The sequence below is a fragment of the Piliocolobus tephrosceles genome, chromosome 10 (genome assembly GCF_002776525.5).
Source record: "Piliocolobus tephrosceles isolate RC106 chromosome 10, ASM277652v3, whole genome shotgun sequence".
Taxonomy (NCBI): domain Eukaryota; kingdom Metazoa; phylum Chordata; class Mammalia; order Primates; family Cercopithecidae; genus Piliocolobus; species Piliocolobus tephrosceles.
The window spans coordinates 113,642,323-113,661,999 of NC_045443.1; the positions used below are offsets into that span (position 1 = coordinate 113,642,323).

General features: G+C 39.6%; 1 protein-coding gene across 4 annotated transcripts in view; it reads right to left on the reverse strand.

Annotated features, from left to right (window-relative positions):
* The window catches only part of MED13L (mediator complex subunit 13L), a 321,531-nt gene that overhangs the window by 23,358 nt on the left and 278,496 nt on the right, over positions 1 to 19,677 (reverse strand). For 3 of the 4 annotated variants that reach the window (XM_026456566.2, XM_023204113.2, XM_023204128.1), the window contains 8 exons: positions 16,330 to 16,550; positions 15,794 to 15,999; positions 9,891 to 10,828; positions 5,917 to 6,096; positions 5,076 to 5,299; positions 2,959 to 3,151; positions 1,893 to 2,316; positions 1,163 to 1,382 (listed from right to left, as the gene is read on the reverse strand). In XM_026456566.2, coding sequence (XP_026312351.1) covers positions 1,163 to 1,382; positions 1,893 to 2,316; positions 2,959 to 3,151; positions 5,076 to 5,299; positions 5,917 to 6,096; positions 9,891 to 10,828; positions 15,794 to 15,999; positions 16,330 to 16,550 — 2,606 coding nt within the window. The remainder of the gene's footprint in view (positions 1 to 1,162; positions 1,383 to 1,892; positions 2,317 to 2,958; positions 3,152 to 5,075; positions 5,300 to 5,916; positions 6,097 to 9,890; positions 10,829 to 15,793; positions 16,000 to 16,329; positions 16,551 to 19,677) is intronic. The other variant, XM_026456567.2, reaches the window with a different exon arrangement.

Below are 19,677 nucleotides of genomic sequence, written 5' to 3' on the forward strand. Positions count from 1 at the left end.
CTCAATTTATTACAGGTATTACCATGGCCCCCAAATTTTATTATATTTCTCCTTTTTATAATTACACAGTGTGTATGGCATTTTTTGGAATTATTACCTAATCATTTAGGATACAGACTTCAAAACAATGGAAAACTATCAGCAATGTACTCTGGTAACTTCAATTTCAATCTTTTAATTTTACAAGATAGCTTCAGTTAAAGTGACATTAAAATGAAACCTAAACATCCGAATCACTGTTTTTCATCTATATAGAATTTTTAAAAAAATCATTACACCATAAAGCTGTCAAAGGTGCAGTGAAAATAAGCATACTCATTCACTGATGAAAGGAAAGTAAGTGTAATCTCTTTTGGAATGGAATTTGGCAATATGTGTCAGCATCTACATCTAAGAATTCATGTTAAAAAATGACCTGAAATGTGAAAAATAAGATTATACATAAATGTGTACTATGGCTTTATTTATAACAGTAAAGAAGTGGAGATATAGGAATGGCTATGGAAAATATGCAGTCATTAAAAATGTTGCTTGTAAGAATTTAAATAACATGAAAATGTATTCATGAATAACATTAGATAGAAAGTAAGTTATATTAAAAGTATGATCTCAACTGTGTCAACAAAAATAGTAAAACAAGCTAGAAAAACACCAAAATGGTAATGGTGGTTGAATGTAGAAGTCGGAATTACAACTATTTTTTCTTTTATACTTTCATGTACAGGTTGAATATCCCTAAGCAAAAAATCTAAGTCCAAAATGCACCAAAACCCAAAACTTCTGGAATCTCAATAAAATGCCACAAGTGGAAAATTCTGTATCAGACCTCATGTGATGTGTTGTAGTCAAAATTTAATCAAAACTTTGCATAAAGCACAAAATTATTAAAAATATTGTATAAAATTACCTCAGGTTAAGTGTATAAGGTGTATATAAAACATAAATTTTATGTTTAGACTTGGGTCCACTGCCAAGGTCTCCCATTACATATATGCAAATATTCCAAAATCAGAAATCCAGAACACTCTGGTCCCTAGTATTTTGGTTAGGGGATAATTAACCTGTACTTCCATTTTTTAAGAAAAATCATAAGCCTATATTTATTTTCACAACAACAAAAATATCAACATCAAAAGTAAAGAATAAACTTGCGAACAGTAACCTGGAGAATGAAAGAATTTCTCATATGCTCAGGTAAATTATCCAGCATTTCTGTGTAGCAGCGCATCAAGCTCAACAGCCAAAAGTTCCCAGAAGTGGAGTCCTCCTCTGCAGCATAAGTGAATGGGTCCACCATGTAAATGACAACGGCTGGAGGGTGGGCATGGCTGTCTGCAGAGTCAGGCTCGGTGGGAATTCCTATTCTCTCCCTTTCTGTAACACTGGCGAGAGAATCATTTGTGAGACGCACAAAATAAACATAAATTACACGAATATGAAAAACAAAAGTGCTCAATTCTAGAGCACACAGGCTCCCTAAAGAATGTTTACAGATTAAATGTAAGAGTAACGTGTATCACCTTACCAAAATACAGGCAAACCAAGCCAGAGAGCATTGAAGGCAGGTGGAAAATGGCAATGTACTCCTCTAAAATGGGAGATATCTTTTTCAAACTCCCCTTTCTTCTCTGTGGTTATGTTGTACAAAGTTGTTATTAAGTTGATAGTAAGTTTAATAATAAGGTTTATAAGTCATAATAATTTATAAGAAGTCTCAAATTTTTAACACTGCAGCTTTAGATCGACCATTACCCCTTTCTTTTGAGAGGAAAGAGAAACAGAGCACTTCATAGGATTCAGAGAATCATGAGGTCAAGGGAGAAAAGGTGCAGAAGAAGAAGAGAGAAAGGGTCTGAGCTGAAGCCACTCGTCTCAATGAGTGAGTAACATACCTCTCTTGTCCATCCTGTGAGGGCTGAGAAGAGCTCTGCCCGGGGTCAGTGTCTCCGCCAGAGCCTATGTTCCCTTGAGTTCTATCCGTAGAAATGCCCCCAGTGCTGGGGTTCTGCCCTCCAACACTACCACTGAATCCTGAAGAAGAGGTAGTGCTTATCTGGCTAATACCAGGAGCAGAGGCAGACGATGAGACCGGTGGCACAGAGGAACCAGATGCGGAACTACTTGCTGCAGGATTTGTAGTACTACTATTCGAGGTGGGGTTAAATGCACTGCCAGCTGGGGGAGCTGCTGATCCATTTGGAGCTAAGGGCCCAGCATTCCCAGGCGTAGCCTGTCCCTGTGCTGCTGCTGGTGGGGTCTGGTATTTAGGTGGTATCAACAGGCTGCTATCAAGCTGCAGAGTGGCTAAATAAGGTGCTGAAAGAATACATGCAAAGAGGTGACTTTAGTGATATTCTGCAGTGTTGACTGAACCAGAAATCTAGAATGGTCACTTGTAAAAAAAATTATGCTTTCAAGCTGCAATACTCTGATCACAATACACAAAGTACTATCTCCACACTCATGCTTATGTATTCTGCAAACATGGAGATGCACATGGAGCAACTTACAAATTCTACAGAAGAGGCCTGTTTGAAAAGAGAAAATCAATCACTTGTGATAGTCTCCTTTCAGACTGATTCCATATGCCTGCCCTGAAAAACGAGAAGCTATATATTCCACAGTCATCACGGGACATTATACTGCTAGGTTTACAAGCTTCTAAGATTCTCTTCAGAATATATGGGTTAAAGCTAAGCAGCTAATACCAAGTCATGCTGCTAAGTTTTCAAAATGTGGAGTAAATTAGACATGATTAGGCAACTTTGAATATTTTTTTTTAAAAATATATGTACACATAGAAATTAGCAAACTGCTCAGAACACCAAAATGGACCTTAACAAATACAGCATTACTTGAGGCAAAAGAAATACAATGTTTCATCTATAAAAGAAAGGATGGGAGGGATTTGCTATTTTACTTCTCCAGTTCTACTTTGCCAAATAAATTCCCATTTACCTAGGTGATGGCGGCAAACTTGCGCATAAAGTTTGAGTCTGGAATGATTGTCATTCTCCTCGCCACTCCAAGGCTGGTTAAACCACTCACTCACAAGCTCATCTGTCAGCTTCTGTGCCACGGTTTTTCCCACGCGCATGATCCCGTCACGTAGCACTTTGCAGATGGGCTTGTGCTGCCCAAGCCTACACATCTGATATCATAGACGAGATCATTAGTTATAACAGGGGCCATTCCTTCATTCAGTACCAATGGTTAGCAAGGCAGATTCTTTAACATACATATGGAAGCATTTTCCTTTTTCTTTTAGGGTTACTGCATGCAATCAAACCAACATTATAAGTTGGTCCTTTCAGGTAATTGTAATGTACCCTTAAATTGCTATCTGTCTCTCTAAAACTTGGACTAGTCTCTCTAACAAAACAAAAAACAAAAAACAAAAACAAAAAAAAAACAAAAAAAAAGTTTCTTCATTCAAGTCAATTCCTCCTGTACAAGAGGAGGCTGATGAACACTACCTGACTGCTAACGGACAAAGAATTAGCAGATTCCTGCCACAGTAGGCTGACTGAGACATATGTCCACTAAAATCTCCTAAGTAATCCCTACTCATAATGTTTTCCCATAAGATAACATTAAAATTTTATGGGCCATCTGTTCTGTTACAGACATTTGGAGATCACCAATAGCAGGGGCCACTGAAGCAGTGAGTACACTGATCACTTTTCTTTTCTTTAAAGTAAATAGGACAAGGAGATTCTGCTATTAATCTCCATGACGCTAAATGGGTGCTTATGGCAGGGAATATAATAAACCTGCAAAAAGTAAACTACCTGTTCACCAGCAGGAGAGCCCATATTATTATCCCTTATCGGAGTAGATGAAGTGAAGGCTTACTAAGCTCTGACAAAATCCTCTAGTATATACTCTTCTTAAGGAGGTATGAATTACTGCTGAATGAGCAACCCTAGTGAAGTCATTAAGAAAAATTTAGAGAGAGTCTGCACCCTCTTAAAAAGATCTGGCAGTGGTTTTTACATTTTGTAACTTAAGTTGAAGGTTCCATTCAAGGGAATGGCTGGGCTTTAAAACTGCTTACACAAATGTTCTGTTAATTATGATTTAATAGTGCTATATATCCCCTGATCAGATACTGTTCAGAAATGAATGTATTCAAGGGCTTCCTTCAGTGACTTAATTGATGTCATTACATCACGTTAGCATCTCCTCATTTCTTTGTAGCAACACGTAAATTTACTACTCCATGCCTACTCATACATTTACAGAGCATGAATGCCCTGTTTTGGAATATTTGGGAATTCAGCTTGGAATCTTACTTTAAAACTACTTTTATAATGTTTACGTGCCTATCATAGTTCTAAACACTTTACAGATATTAATTTCATTTTACCAAATACAAAGACATCAGATGTATCAGATACAAAGAACTTAGTGCATACATACTTTGGCATAAGAAACGTAGCACTTATTATTCAAAGACAGACATGATTCTATTTGTTTAAAGCAATAGGAATTCATATACTAAAGATGTAAAATTATCTGCCTGGTTTTTACATTATTAGAGGCATTATATTTTTAATCAGTATCAAAGTTTCAGTATTAAGATGTCGTGTTAAAACACAACAGGGACATGATTCATTAAACTTATGTTTCAATTCAGAAATTTTCAAAACAACATTTTTATACTGTTGTCAGGAACTCTCACCTACTCACCCTGTCACTCAATCCATCCAATAAATAAATAAAAAGAGAGATGTGCTCTTTTTGTAAAGCTCATCTTCTACATTGCCACTTTCCCCTGGTGAACAATATTCTTCACCTTTTAGCACATAAATGGAGAAGACAGAACTGATGGGATTTTAAGACGTGTGGTAAGAATGGGAGAGGAATGTTTTCTAAATCTAACAAATATAAAGCCAAGATGGGAAAGCAATTTGCTTCCAGAAAAATATATCAATTCAATTCTCTTCCTCATCCTCCTGTTTGCGAATTTTCTTTGAGATTTACTTTCAAGATAATTTGTCTTGAAATTTAGTCATCACCAGAAACCAGAGGATCCAAGTCATAAAAAGTGATTTTCACAGTAACTTCCTCACCTCGTATACAGCACTCAAGTCCCTGAAGAAAGTTTTGGCTCCTTCGAGCAAGGCCTCATTTTCTGGACACACCACAATATAGGCAACATCACGGTGGCCCCCATATGGGTCCAACAAGAGCCTCTCCCAAAATGGCAAGGAGAATGGCGAGATGGTGAGGAAATCCTTGTCACAGCCTACCAGCAGAGTGGGGATGGGCAACGGCTCAGGAGATTCTTCTGAACCTAAAATGACATTGTAGTTTAGGAAGGTGCTAGAGAGTTTTTCCCACAATCTGTACAATTTTGAAATTCCTGGTACACTGGTCTTAATTCTGGCATCTGAAATGTCACTCCATGTTGACAAGACATTCTTAAAAGTATTTTTCAAATCATCTAATTAAATGGTCATTGATGAGGACTCTTAATTAAGTCAGAATTTGCTTACAAAGTTCCGTAAGATCAGAGGGCAGACTAGAACAAGTTAAAATTAACCTTCCAAGCAGCACTACATCATTTCCTTCAAGATAAGCATTATGATCCTAACTACGATGAAGTACACAGAACTGGCCCAGAAGTCCACCCAGATGAAAATGCAATGAGGACTGGGAAGATGAGGAGAATCTAAGAAATGGACGTTTTAGGGATTGTCCTCCTCACTGGCCTGGATTACACCAAGGGTGTTAGGAAACTTGACTCTAAAATTAACTTTAGGAAAACAAAGAGATTATAAAACTTAATGGTCATGAAGAAAAAGACTCCCCTATTTTGTTAGTGAAGCAAGGACTTGACAGTAACTAACGCTGCTCTTCACTGAACAGCACTGAAGTCAGAAGGAATTTTAAACAGGACAAAGACCCTACCGTAGGTTCCCCGTCCTGCCATTTTATGGAACTGCTGCCAAGTGAGTGGTCCCTGTACATGCTGGATGTTCTCCCAGGTCCTGCCCGTGCGCTTCTTTTGGATGGCATCTTGGAGAAAGGGCTGCAGGGACAATAGCATACGAACCACATCCTGGGAGGAGAGCATGCTGATGTCCAGCACTGGAAGAGAATGAGAAGAGACAGAGAAGATAAGGGGGCTGGCACCCTCCTCTTCCTCGCCATCACCTCGAGCCTCAGTTATAGTTCAGAACAACAACGTTATTAGCTGTAGTAGATTCTAAAATATTTGAAATAGGAGTCAGGACGAAAGATATTCTTCTACTAAATTAGAGAAAATAATTGATAATTTAGTATCAAAAATAATAAAAGGGGAAATGGATTACTCTATATAAAAACGTTTAATGGAAGAATTGTTTAAAAGTGGAAAAATGGATAGGTGCGACTTTTTAAAACCATGTAAAACTGTTTCCAAGGATTTTCACAAGACAGCTGCAAAAGTTTCTTAATTATTATATTACTTTTATTTGCAAATATCAATGTTTTGTTTATATGATGAGTAGGAAAAAATGGAACTTAAATAGAAGCTTTTAAAAACTCTTTAAATGCTCTTAATTGTAAAAATATTTTCACAAAATACAGAATGTATAATAAAGAGAAAGCCAATCTTCAGTGCAGCCAGAGGCACGGGGAAACACAGCTGAAGCCCCTCAGGACCGAAGCCCTCTGCAGGCACGGATGGGATTCCCTGCCTTCTAAATGCAGATAACTTCAGTCCCAGCAGTAGCCCTGGGGAGGGATTTTTAACCTAAAATTTGAAAGTTGTCTGAACTCTATGCAAAACCGTGCAAGCACGTTTGGATATACGTATTGTTTTTTTCTCAGGATGGAGGGTTCATCATGCTCATCAGATTCTTAAAAAGGTCTGCCAAAAGAGCTAATTATGCTGTAGGTGATGTGGTGTGAATCTGCACAGCTGGATTCCTGAAGACTTCATCTTACTCTTCTAGCTGATGAGGGAAAGGGCATGGCAAGAAATCTAAGATTTATCTGCCAACTAAATTTGAAACACAGGATGATTAAGGATTCTTAAGACATTTTCAAATGTGTCCCTAAATCAGTAAAGCATAGGTTGCAAAGTGGTGGTCCACAGAATATTTTGTTAAACTGTGGAACAAATCACTCCAGGAAATTTCATACACAAATCTAGATTGCCAGCTTCCCCTAAACTGAGAGACCCACATTCCTGCATAATCACCACTTGCTGGAGCTGAGAAGCAGCTGTCCCCTTCAGGCACCTCATGGTCCCTGTCCTGCTGTCTGCCTGAGTCTGACGCAGTGTTCATTGCCTTTTATCTTCAGCCGGTGCTTCTTTTTACATATAGTAAGAACAAGAGTGAATACTTCTTGTATTAATGGCTCTACCAAAAGTGGGAAATCACAGACCAAGAGAACCACAGATTTGAGGAAACTAAAAGCAAGCATGTTTCTTATGAACCCTATTCCTGTGCCTGCAAAAGAGAAAGTGAGTTTTGAAAAGACAGCTTAAGGCACTGCCTTCTGCAAATCTGTCTCCCATGTCATTCATTTACATTATCTGGTACTTTTAGGCATCTTAAAATTTGAAATCCAGACCTCCCCTGCAATAAAATGTCCTATTTTTCATCCTGAAAGACAACACCACTGATTCATGCACACAGACTGCTTTTCCATCTGAAGGCCTATCTAGTAAAAGGACTCACCCAAGCTGATCACCCACATTTCTTTAGGGGAAAGGCTGCATTTTCTTGACTTCATTAATCCATTTACTAGAAACTGCTTAAGGGCCTGCTTAAGTATAAGGCACTGTGCTTAAACCTAAGCAGTTATACAAATGAGTACAACCCTTTAATGCTTCCTTAGTCATCTCCACTTCCATGAAAGCTTCCTTGATTGGCCTAGTCAGAAAACACCCATTACTCCCCATACTCTACTGACGACCTCTGGACATACTTTTTATTATTTCAGATTTCAAACTGTATTTAAGAATCTTATATAATTTTCTTCCCTGCAAGACTGAGAGTTGTTCAGAAACAGGGTTCCCACTTCATTCACACAACCCTTCCAGTCTGGCCTCTGCTCTCACCACTCTACAGAAATAGCTCTCACCACCGTCAGAAGACATGTTTAATCCTTATCTTAAAATCTTCACTTGCATTTTAATGCCTGTCGATCACTTCCTCTTTCTTGAAACACTGGCTACCCCTGGCTTCCAAGAGCCCAAGAGCCCCTCTATGGTTCTTCCTTCTGCACTTCCTTGATAGGCTCATGCTTCTCTGCCTCACTGATACCTGTCAGAATTTAGCTAAGCTCTCCCAGGCCCTCTTCTCATTCTATACTTTTCTCCTCCTCCTCAGTGAGCTCATCTGTGCCCCCTTAACTGAAGTTATCATCTATATGCCAACTACTCCCTCTCCCCTGAGCAAAAGCCCCAAGAGGCTATTTGATACCTCTACCTGGATATATCAAAAGGGATCTTTAAAACTTCCAAACTTCCACAACTCAATTTATAAACTTTCTCTCCAGATATAGTCTTCCTCCAGTATGCTTGTTTTTGAACACCACTGACTATCCAGGTATACTAGTAACGAATCTGGGACTTCTCCTTAACATCTATCTTTCCCTTATCCCCAAAACTAAACCCATTATTGAGTCCTGCAATAATACTTCCTAAACCTCTCTTGCAATGATTCCGCTTCTTCTCCATCTTCTTCAAAAGGACACTAAGGCAAGCCACTGTTTCTTACTAGGTCTTCCTCAATAACCCCTTAGTCTCCCCAAATCCATTCCTGACATTTTCTAATCCATACCCAGAATTATAGCCAGTGCCCACTGTTATTTTTCCTTTCTAACTACACAAATCTGACATCAATGTTTCTTCTTAAAACCTTTCAATGACTTTTTATTACTTTGAGCAGGAAGACCCAACCCCTAGCATGCCTCTCTAAAGAGTCACTGTAATCTAGCCCCTGCTGGCTTCTAACCTCGCTTCGGCTTCTAAAGGCCCCAACCAAGGGCTTTCCCACTTGCAGCACCTTCTGTCTCGGACACATGCCTTGCTACCCATTCTCCTTCCTCAGTTAATGTGTACTCATCATTGAGATCTCCAAACAAATGTTACTACTTCTTCAACGAAGTCTTCTCTGACCTTCAGCCTAGAGTGCCCCCTCTATCCCACGCTTTTATCACTTATAAAATGGGCTGTAATAATATGCATACTTGTGTAATTAATTAATGTCCACTTCCAGAATAGATCAGAAAGCCCATGAGGGCAAGTGCCTTGTTTCTTTTGGTAGCCATTTTATCCCCCATGATGCATTGCAGTTTAGGCAGTGAATGAATAAGAAAAGGAAATAGCAAGTTGCTTGGCACTCTTACAACCCAACTTCGAAAATGTTTGTCAACTGGAACTTTTAATAATACAACCAGTTATATGCCCCACCACAATGCAAAGTAAAATGTGATTTTGTTATAAGAGATGCAACAGAGGAGGGGAACAGAGAAGGGAGAAGGGACTCTGCAAATGGGTAGAAGGCTTCCTGGAAGAGGTTCCTTGGAAACTTGACCTGGAAGAATGGTGGATTTAAGCATGTGACAGTGTGCAAATTATCAGTCTCTAAGCTCTTGACGACTCTGATACTCAGCGGTCACAGGTTTCCAACAAGGACTGCTTACTTATGAGTTAAAAGAGGAAAATTTCAGAAAACGATTACTCTTCTCCAAAGGTGTTTCAATATAAAACATACTCCCAGTCCTTAAGTTTAGGGTGAAATAAATATAGCTCTCACTTTAGGTTCTTTTTTTCCCCCCTAAAGACATGAAATTAAATTTTTTTGTCAAATACAGTAAAGAAAGCTCTTAAGTTGTGATCATACCAAGATACTCCTCAAAGTAAATTTGTGTTCTGGGACACCTACCATTGCTGTGAGGCCAAGAGTGCACAGTGGCACTTCTCACCAGAGCTTCGTCCACTTTTCCACCAGTGGGGTTATCCACATACTGCCGCCCCTGCTCCAACGCATTAAAGCATTCCGTCCAGTAATCGTTATTATCTGCTTGCACCCGGTCATAACTCCAGCTTACACAGGGAAGAGTTTGGCGATTGTTAGAGGAAATGTAGTCCAGGAAACTCAGTGAAGCAAAAGGTTGTGTGTGTTGATTCTGGAGGAGGAGGAGAAGGCTTATGGGTGGCTCCTGGGGTTTTCTGGTTCCTTCCACCTGAGGAAGGAAGGTAGACTGACACATCATTAAGCGCCTCTCTGCAGCCTGACCAATATCAGAATTCTTCCCAAAAATATCCAACTCATCTTCAAGGAAGAGTCCCGAATTGTAGCCAAGTTTGCGGTTCATAATCGCACTAAACCCACAGGTACAGCGGTACTGGTCCTCATTGGAAGAATCGGGGATGTAAAGCCCGACATCTGCCCCTTTGATGTTCATGTTGCAGGCACAGATGCAACAGCTGTCAAAGTTTCTGTCTTTAAAGATATTCATCACGGAATCAGAGAGAATCAGGGTAACATAGAGGCTGTGGGCTTCGGGAATTGGTTGCATGGTGGCGGGCTCCACAGAGTTGAGGGGCCGTGTAGTAGAGGGGGTGGAGGCTGGTGACCCTTGATCGGTGCTATCATACTTAACAGACCCTTGACCACTGGCAGTGCCCCCACCTCTGGGAGTTCTTGGGGTCCTGGGGGTTCGTGGTGTGGGGACAGAGAAGCGAGGGGTTGCTGGAGATGGTAGGACTCCTGCCCCACTATTGCTGGCTGGGGCAGCGCTGTTCAACGTCACAGGTGTGTTCATCTGTGGTGTGTTCAGATAGTCTGGATCTGCTAGGCTCCCAACACTAGGCACGTTACTACAAAAAGAGAAGGCACCAAGTAAGGAATGGCAGCATGTCACAGATGTTGAAGTAGATACACGATCACCCCACCCATGTACTGCATGTTTCTCGTTTGTTTCTGCTATCACTGGTATACACTGGCATATTTAATTTTCTCTTAAAAAAAAAAAGATACAAAGGTCAGTGCAGTGTGTAGAGAAGTAGTAAGGTATGGAGAATAATTCAACAAAGCACTTTCTTTCTACTTATTCCACATATAAGCATCCTCATCCTAACCTCTTGAAGGAACTTTTACTATTTTTGTAAAAAAACATGGCACTGGGTTTGGTCAATGTAATTTGAAAAGTTGTAACTACTAAATGGAACTTCAACTATAAGTTCAGACACTAAATTAGCTAGAGGACCACAGGATGAAATTTCCATCTAATTTGCAATTACATTTTTGTCACTTTTTTTGAATCTGAAAGTCTGCCAGTGTACTTGTTCTGAGGCTATAATCTATATATAATATCAAAGTAGTTATAATCAAATACATATGAAAATTAAACATTTCTCTAATTTTCAAAATGCAGCCCTATCTAGGCTTACATTTTTATAGTAATGAGTGACCAGGAGGGAATTATATTTTAGGTAGCCCATTTACCAGTACTATACTACAACTGACAGGAATATTACATATGCGGCTAAGAGGCCTCAGTATTAATTAGGTGGTTGCACAGAAGTACACATACTGTATCAGAGTTTCCAGCTTCCAACAGTTTTCTGTGGGGTGGTAAGCACTTCATTTTTCACTTTTCAATCTGTTATGCATTGCATACAGTGTAATTATTTTAGTTGCCCAAGACTGACTGGGCTATGGTATCTACTTTCTCATAAGCAGTGACTCTTTTTGGAACAGCTAAGCAGAAAACACTGACTGCAAGGTTCTGCTGTTTCATTATCATAAAACATTGTCTTGATATACAGTTGGCCCTCTATATCCACAGGCTCCACATCTGTGGATTCAGCCATATACAGATGAAAAATCAAAATAAAAATACAACAATTAAAAAATACAAATCAAAACAGTAAAGTACAACATTTATATAGCATTTACATTCTATCAGGCATTACGAGTAATCCAGAGATGACTTAAGGTATACAGAAGGATTTGTGTAAATTATATGCAAATACTCTGCCATTTTATATAGAGGACTTGAGCATCTTCAGATTTTGGTATCCGAGGGGGTCCTGGAATCAATCCCCCAAGGATACCAAGGGACAACTGTACTTTCTTAGATGTGTATGTATATTAGTATATGAGTCCATTTTTTCTACTTAGAAGTTATCAAAAGAATAGAGATTTTTTAAAATTCTTAATATTCTTCTATATATATTAATACTGTACTTAAACCAATGCTCCTCCAATGAACTACATATTCAGTTACTTATAATGTGAAAGAAGAATGTCATAAAGAAATGTCTCTTCAAATAATTTTCTTGTGATTTTTAATTAGTTATGTCTAAACTACCAGCCTAAAAGTCCACATCAGGCACTGTAAAGAAATATTAAATCTGAGACACAGTGGTATCTTTGAGTACAGATAAAAAAAAAAAAAAAAAAAAAAAAAAACTTGATTGGCAATCACTGCTCTCTTAGAGACCAAAATAGTAAGTGTGTAATAATGATCTTTAATTGGACTCCTTTCAAATTTTCCTGTTCAACAAAACCCTAAAATTATTATGCAGTTCAGATCAGAAAAGGAACTATGAGTACTAACTGAAAACCTGAAGAATTAAATTGCTGCCTGGGTAGTAAGAATGGTTTATCTTGTAATCTGATTTTTCCCATTTAATAAAAATGAACTGAGTAGCAACCCTACACTAGAAGTTGGAGAGTCGAAAGTGAAAAGGAGAAACAAAAGGTGGCTCATAAGCAAGTGATTGCAGGGGTATTGCGTGTGACAAAGGAGTCCACGGTGATGGCGAGCAGAGACCACAGCAAGATTACACATACTCTAGACACATACTGTTCCAATAAGGTAGCCACCAGTCCCCATGTCCTAAATTTAAATTAATTAACATAAAACAATTCAGTCTTGGTCTCACTAGCCACATTTCAAGTGGTCAACACCTGCAGCAGGAAGCTGGTGACTGCCATAGTGGACAGTGCAGACAGGAATCACCTTCATGCCAGGTGCAGTAGCTCATGCCTATAATCCCAACACTTTAGGAGGCCAAGGCAGGAGAAGCACTTGAACCCAGGAGTTCAGGATCAGTGTAGGCAACATAGAAAGACACAAACTCTACAACAAAATTTCATAAAAATTAGCTGGGTGTGGTGGCACGTGCCTATAGTCCCAGCTGCTCAGGAGGCTGATGTGGGAGCACTGCTTGAGCCCAGGAGGTCAAGGATGCATTAAGCTGTGATTGTGCCACTGTACTCCAGCCCAGGTGACACAGCGAGACCCTGTCTCCAAAAAAAAAAAAAAACCCCAAAAAACAAAAACAAAAACAAAACCTTCATCACATAAGGTTGTACTAATAGAGCCAGTTAAGAACACAAAGAATCTTTGGGATGGCAAATGAAAGATGTAATAGATCTAAATAATGACCTAAATTATTTAAGCCATTATACAGCAAAAGCTTGCATGTGACCTTTTTGGGGAACCCTGTACGCATGAAAGAGATTAAACTGTTGAATGGGTTCTTAAAACTGCTATGTCATTTATTAGCAACTGTATGTGCTAAGCTAACCCCTTATGCGTGCGCCAAGGTGTTCTGGCTGTGTTGTGCAGGATCTAGCTGAGTAAGCTAGAATACAATTGGAGCACAGCAGCAGCACACCAGCCAGGTGCTCAGGGTGCTTTTCAGCACGCTCTTTATATTGCTGGTGCATTGTTATTTCCATGGTACTTCTACAATCACTAGTTGCTGAAGCACTGTGAAAGTCCTGTGTGGGAGGCAGAGCAGGATTACTTCATTTTAAAGGGAAGACCCATGTAAAATGGTCATTTAAGGTCATGCATATAATTTTTACAAGGCAGGAATTTCAGTATTATAATACAGTAACTGTAGCTTCCTAAGTCTAGGATTCCTCTGTACTTTTCTGTCACAGTTTTTCTTTCTGACACTGACTTTATATACACAAGCAGGAAGCCTTACTTGTTATAACATTAAAATTAACTTCATCAGGATGATTTTACAGAAGGTCACAAACTTGCAGCCCACAGGCTGAGGTGGGACCACAAATTTGTTTTATTAGTTCCTTAAGCTTAACTTTCTATTAGCTGACAACATTTTAAAGAAAGGAAAACATACAAAAATCCAGATTTCAAGTGACCCTCAAAAACAGAAAGATCTGACCACAATGACCCCAGTCCTGCCTGACAACAACCCTCTGCACTTGAATAGCAAACATCCCTTTAAATGGGGTTTCACACTAGACTTCACTTGCTTCTCCTCCTGTCACCCACAATGGTGCTGAGCATTAGAAGTACCAACGCTTTTGCATTTACCCTGTCCATTTCATCTATGTACTGCTTACCTGACCATAGCAGAAATCTGAATGTGTGTTCTTTCACATCATTCGAATAACTTTATTTATTAAGAAATTATTTGCCGGCCGGGCGCGGTGGCTCAAGCCTGTAATCCCAGCACTTTGGGAGGTCGAGACGGGCGGATCACGAGGTCAGGAGATTGAGACCATCCTGGCTAACAGGGTGAAACCCTGTCTCTACTAAAATTACAAAAAACTAGCCGGGCGACTTGGCGGCACCCATAGTCCCAGCTACTCGGCAGGCTGAGGCAGGAGAATGGCGTGAACCCGGAAGGCGGAGCTTGCAGTGAGCTGAGATCCGGCCACAGCACTCCAGCCTGGGTGACAGAGCGAGACTCCGTCTCAAAAAAAAAAAAAAAAAAAAGAAATTATTTGTCACAGGGAAAACTGATTCCATCATAGTTTAGCTTTGTTTCTGTGATAGGGTCTCACTCGGTCGACCAGGCTGGAGTGTAGTAGTGCAATCTCAGCTCACTGCAACCTCCGCCTCGTGGGTTCAAGTGATTCTCCTGCCTCAGCCTCCCAAGTAGCTGGGACTACAGATACACGCTATCATGCCCAGCTAAATTTTTGTATTTTTTGTAGAGACAGGGTTTCGTCATTTGCCCAGGCTGGTCTCAAACTCCTGAGCTCAGGCAACCCATCTGCCTCGACCTCCCCAAAGTGTTGGGATTGCGGTGTGAGCCACCACACCTAGCACTAGCCTGTCTTCAACATATTCAGAACACTTACATTGGCCCACCATTGGGGAAATCATCTAACTCAAAGCCTGTTTTACAATCAAGTGCGGAATATCTCGTGTAATTTATCATATACGGTACTGAAAGTGAAAAACAGAATGGTTGTATGGGTTCTTGAAGTACAGTGTCTCCTGAATGTGTATTACTTTTACATCATCATAAAGTCAAAAACTCCTGAGTAAATCCATTGTAAGTCAGTGACTGTCTGCATACAAAATTTCATTTAGAAAATAATGCACATTTTCCAGCACAAAATAATTTGCACAAAAATATGAATGACCAATAAAGGAAAGTTTCAAATGATATGCTACTTGTCATCATTTTTTTTTCTTTCTGAGACAGAGTCTCACTCTGTCGCCCAGGCTGGAGAGAAGTGGCGTGATCTTGGCTCACTGCAACCTCCACCACCTGGGTTCAAGCGATTCTCCTGCCTCAGCCTCCCGAGTAGCTAGGATTACAGACTCCTGCCACCAAGCCCAGCTAATTTTTTGTATTTTTAGTAGAGACAGGGTTTCATCGTGTTGGCCAGGCTGGTCTCAAACTCCTGACCTCAAGTGATCCGCCCGCCTTGGCCTCCCAAAGTGCTGGGATTACAGGCATGAGCCACCATGCCCGGACCTTGTCATCACTTTTAACAAACACTTAGTTAAGATGAAAATTGCATCAAATATGGCAAGTAAATGACACAATGCCTATACATACTTGTAGCCATCTCTAATGAAAGTGGCTGCAGGGGGCATGGGCAGTTGTTCAATTTTAGGAGGAATTGCCCATGAAGGCCGAAACAGACAGGCATCAGGTATCTTCAGAGGTAGCAAACAATGGCTCGGCAACATCTTCAGTGGAGCAAACATGGAGGATCCCACAAAAGGTTGAAAGGATGGAACTTTGTGCACATATGAAAAGTCCTATGACAATAAAGTGGGGTCAGTGTTAATACTGGTAAACTCTGTAGAACACACTACAGTGGCACAGTGCTATCATAAAAACAGCAACCAAAATGATCGTTTTTCAGTATTTCTCTCCTTTGATCACTAGAAAATGCTAACACAGAAATGTTAAATCAATCAAAAGACACTATTTAATATGCTCACTGGTGTGCCTCATGTTCCAATTAAAAGGATTCTTAGGAACTTATGTATATATGGCACATAGATGATATGCCATTTTAAAGTAGATGTACATGAATCCACTTGGAAACCGCTCTGCCCTGGAAATGTTAATATACTGAATATTACCTTAATTTCCTCAGGCTTGGGACTTCCTAATCCATCCTCCACTTCCATTTTGAATTCTGTGAGTTGTGTTGAAACCATACTGACCATAGGGCTCTCCATCATGCCTAATGCTGTCACTGTCTCTGAGCTGATCCCATCTTTATAATTCATCACAGGAGAAAATGCAGGATGCTGTTCCAAAGACGGTGGAGTGGGAAACATCCTTTGCAAGTCTGCAACTGCTAAAAATAAGAAATAAAAAAATTTTGTTTAATAGGAAGGGCTTCTAAAAAGTCCTAGTTTATAGGCAGGCACACTGGCACAACAAATAGTGCTAATTAAATGATCACATCAGTTCACAAAAGAATATTAATAATGGAAGTCTCTAAGAAGGCGGCCATCAGCAGAGAATTACCTTTTCCTGGGTCTTGTTTTGCTTTGTTTCTTGAGACAAAGTATCACTGTACCACCCAGGCTGGAATGCAGTGGCGTGATCTTGGCTCACTGTAACCTCTGCCTCCAGCATTCAAGCAATTCTTGTGCCTCAGTCTCTCAAGTAGCTGGGACTATAGGCGTGTGCCACCATGCCTGGCTAATTTTTGTATTTTTAGTAGAGACAGGTTTTTACCATGTTGCCCAGGCTGGTCTCGAACTCCTGGGCTCAAGTGACCCGCCTGCCTCGGACTCCCCAAGTGCTGGGATTACAGGTGTGAGCCACTGAGCCTGGACTTTTCTTGGTCTTTATCACTAACTTCTCGATGTTTTATGGTCTGGTTTCACATTAATTCAGTGAACAGTCTACATAACTTACCTTTTTCGTCCAACAACTGACTCCCTGAAAAGTCTAAGTAGAGGAATTAAACAAAGTGGAAGCAATTAGATAGTTACCACTACTAAAGTTCTATCCCTGCTTTCAAGTATGCATAAAATATTACAAAAAATAAAAATTGTTTGGAGCCAGACTTGTGGTTTATACATAAGAGGATTACTCAGCTACTTTGACAAATCCACTACACTTACAAGCTGCTCTTTTGGTCAAACTCATAGCTGCTCTTTTGGGGAAACAGTTCCATATTTTTTCCAGACAGGTATTAAAATCAAGCTTCACAGTTTCTTTTAAGAAATACTTAAAACAGCAATTCTGAACTTCTTTGTTAAAAAAAAATTTCTTTAATACACCTGTAGTAAAAAATTATCACTACAGTAGCTCATTAAGGCACTGATTCTTAAAAAGTAGACATACTGAAAAGCAAGTTGTAGTTGTAAAATTTGGCCACTAGGGGGTGGCCTATGCAGCAAATTTTGTAAGTTTGGAGCCACAGGTTTTTAAATCAGTGATTTAATGTACCAGTTTCCTATCCTATTGCTCTTTCCAACTTCAAGATTTAAACAGACCAATAATAACCACTGAATCGACTAAGATCTGACTCCTAGCTCCAAATCAGAAATTAACACTGAGTAACCATACCATGTACATTATGTATGTAAATGTACATTAAATGTACCATGCTGGGCTCTGGGCTACACAGTCCAGGTGCTGGGGACATAGCTCTGCCGTGGTCAGGTCACTTCCTCCCTTGGGGCCTCGGTTCCTTCATCTAACAGGGAAGGCAGTGCTAGATGGATGATTCTCAATGGGCCTACTTGCTTTGCTTTGTTTGTGGTGAGAGAGGAAAGCTTTCAAACATCTCAGCATATGGAGGCAGAAGAAAAGGTGAGAACTTCTGGATTACATAATCTTTACTGTGTTTCTAAGTGAAAAAACTGTATAATCCTAAATCATTTAGCCTCTCTTGGCCTATGGAGCTATTTGCAAAATAAGGAGAGGGAGAGGCCAATCAGCAGGGTTGTTAATTCCAATATTCATTTCCATTAGCGATGCTCCACAGCTACTTACTTTCTATAACAGGAATCTGTATCTCATTTCATTACACAAAAAAAGTACCTGCTGCTTCCAAAAAAAAAGAAGTAAAAACTCTAAAAATCCCAAGCTGATCTTCAAGGCACCTTAAAAATTTATAGAAGTAGAAACAGGAGCCAAGCCAAACAAGAAACTGGCAGAGAACTATCTGAGACACTACATAACCGATACATTCTGAGGTGGAAAAACAGGACTTCAAATGTAGCAGGAACCAGATCAGTAAGTTTTCTTTAAAACAAAGTCAAGATCTTTAATATAAAGTTAGTCTACACTGGAGGCCAGGTGGGGTGGCTCACACCTATAATCCCAGCACTTTGGGAGGCCAAGGCAGGCAGATCATTTGAGGTCAGGAGTTCGAGACCAGTCTGGGCAATATGGCAAAACTCTGTCTCTTAAAAAATACAAAAATTAGCCAGGCATGCTGGCAGGAGGCTGAGGCACAAGAATCTCTTGAACTGAGGAGGTGGAGATTGCAATGAGCCGAGATCTCACCACCACAATTCAGCCTCGGTGAAAGAGCAAGACTCTGTCTCAAAAAACAAAACCAAAAACAAAAACAAAAAGTTCATCTACACTTGAAATAAATCCATCACCTTTAACCTTTAGTCCCTATTCCTCCTCCCAAGCTGAAGAACAGCTACTACAAAACTGTAATATAATTAGTGTTATATTTTAAAACATAATTCTGCTTCACAAAATCTTCAAAGTCACATTGCCATAAATCTTAATAGCCAATGTAGCTCTCTGTGAGGTAGAGAAATTGTATAAATTCTCTTTAAGTTAAAAGGGTGAGCTTAAACATAGCCTTTTTTTTTTTTAACTTATAAGTATCCTGACTATGACACAAGATTTTGCAAAAAAAAAAAAAAAAAAAAATGGTTCTATTAAATTTGTTTTTACATTTCCTCTAAGAAACATAGTAAAAGCATTTCCACCGATCTTTGATCTTCCCGAACGCATGCATATATCTCAGTTTTCAAAGCCTCAGCCACCCTGTTAATTTTTATCAACGGTAAACAGAAAACACACCAAAAAAGCAGAGATGAAATTCTACCTCCGAGAGAGCCACTTTATAAAGTGGTCTTTATCGTTCTTACTATCAGATATTCTTAAGGAAGACTCAGTCTGTCTCGCTTCATTTTCCTAATGTGTAAAATGGGAAAAATATTCACTTCATATTTTTTGAGCATATTAAATGAGATAATGTATGCTCAGAAGTGAACACTTTGCTGCGAACATCTAAACATTCAGTAAATGATGAATTCAGTATAAATTAATTCTCCCTCCCAAACCTGGATTGGAAAAAGATGAAATTACTGTCAAGTTATGGGAATTTCTGAGAATATATGACCTTAAGATGATCAAAGGGAACTGGACTCAAAGTGGGTAAAGCAGAAAGAAGACTGAGACTCCAAGAAACACTTTGGTCCTTCAAAATAGAAACATGA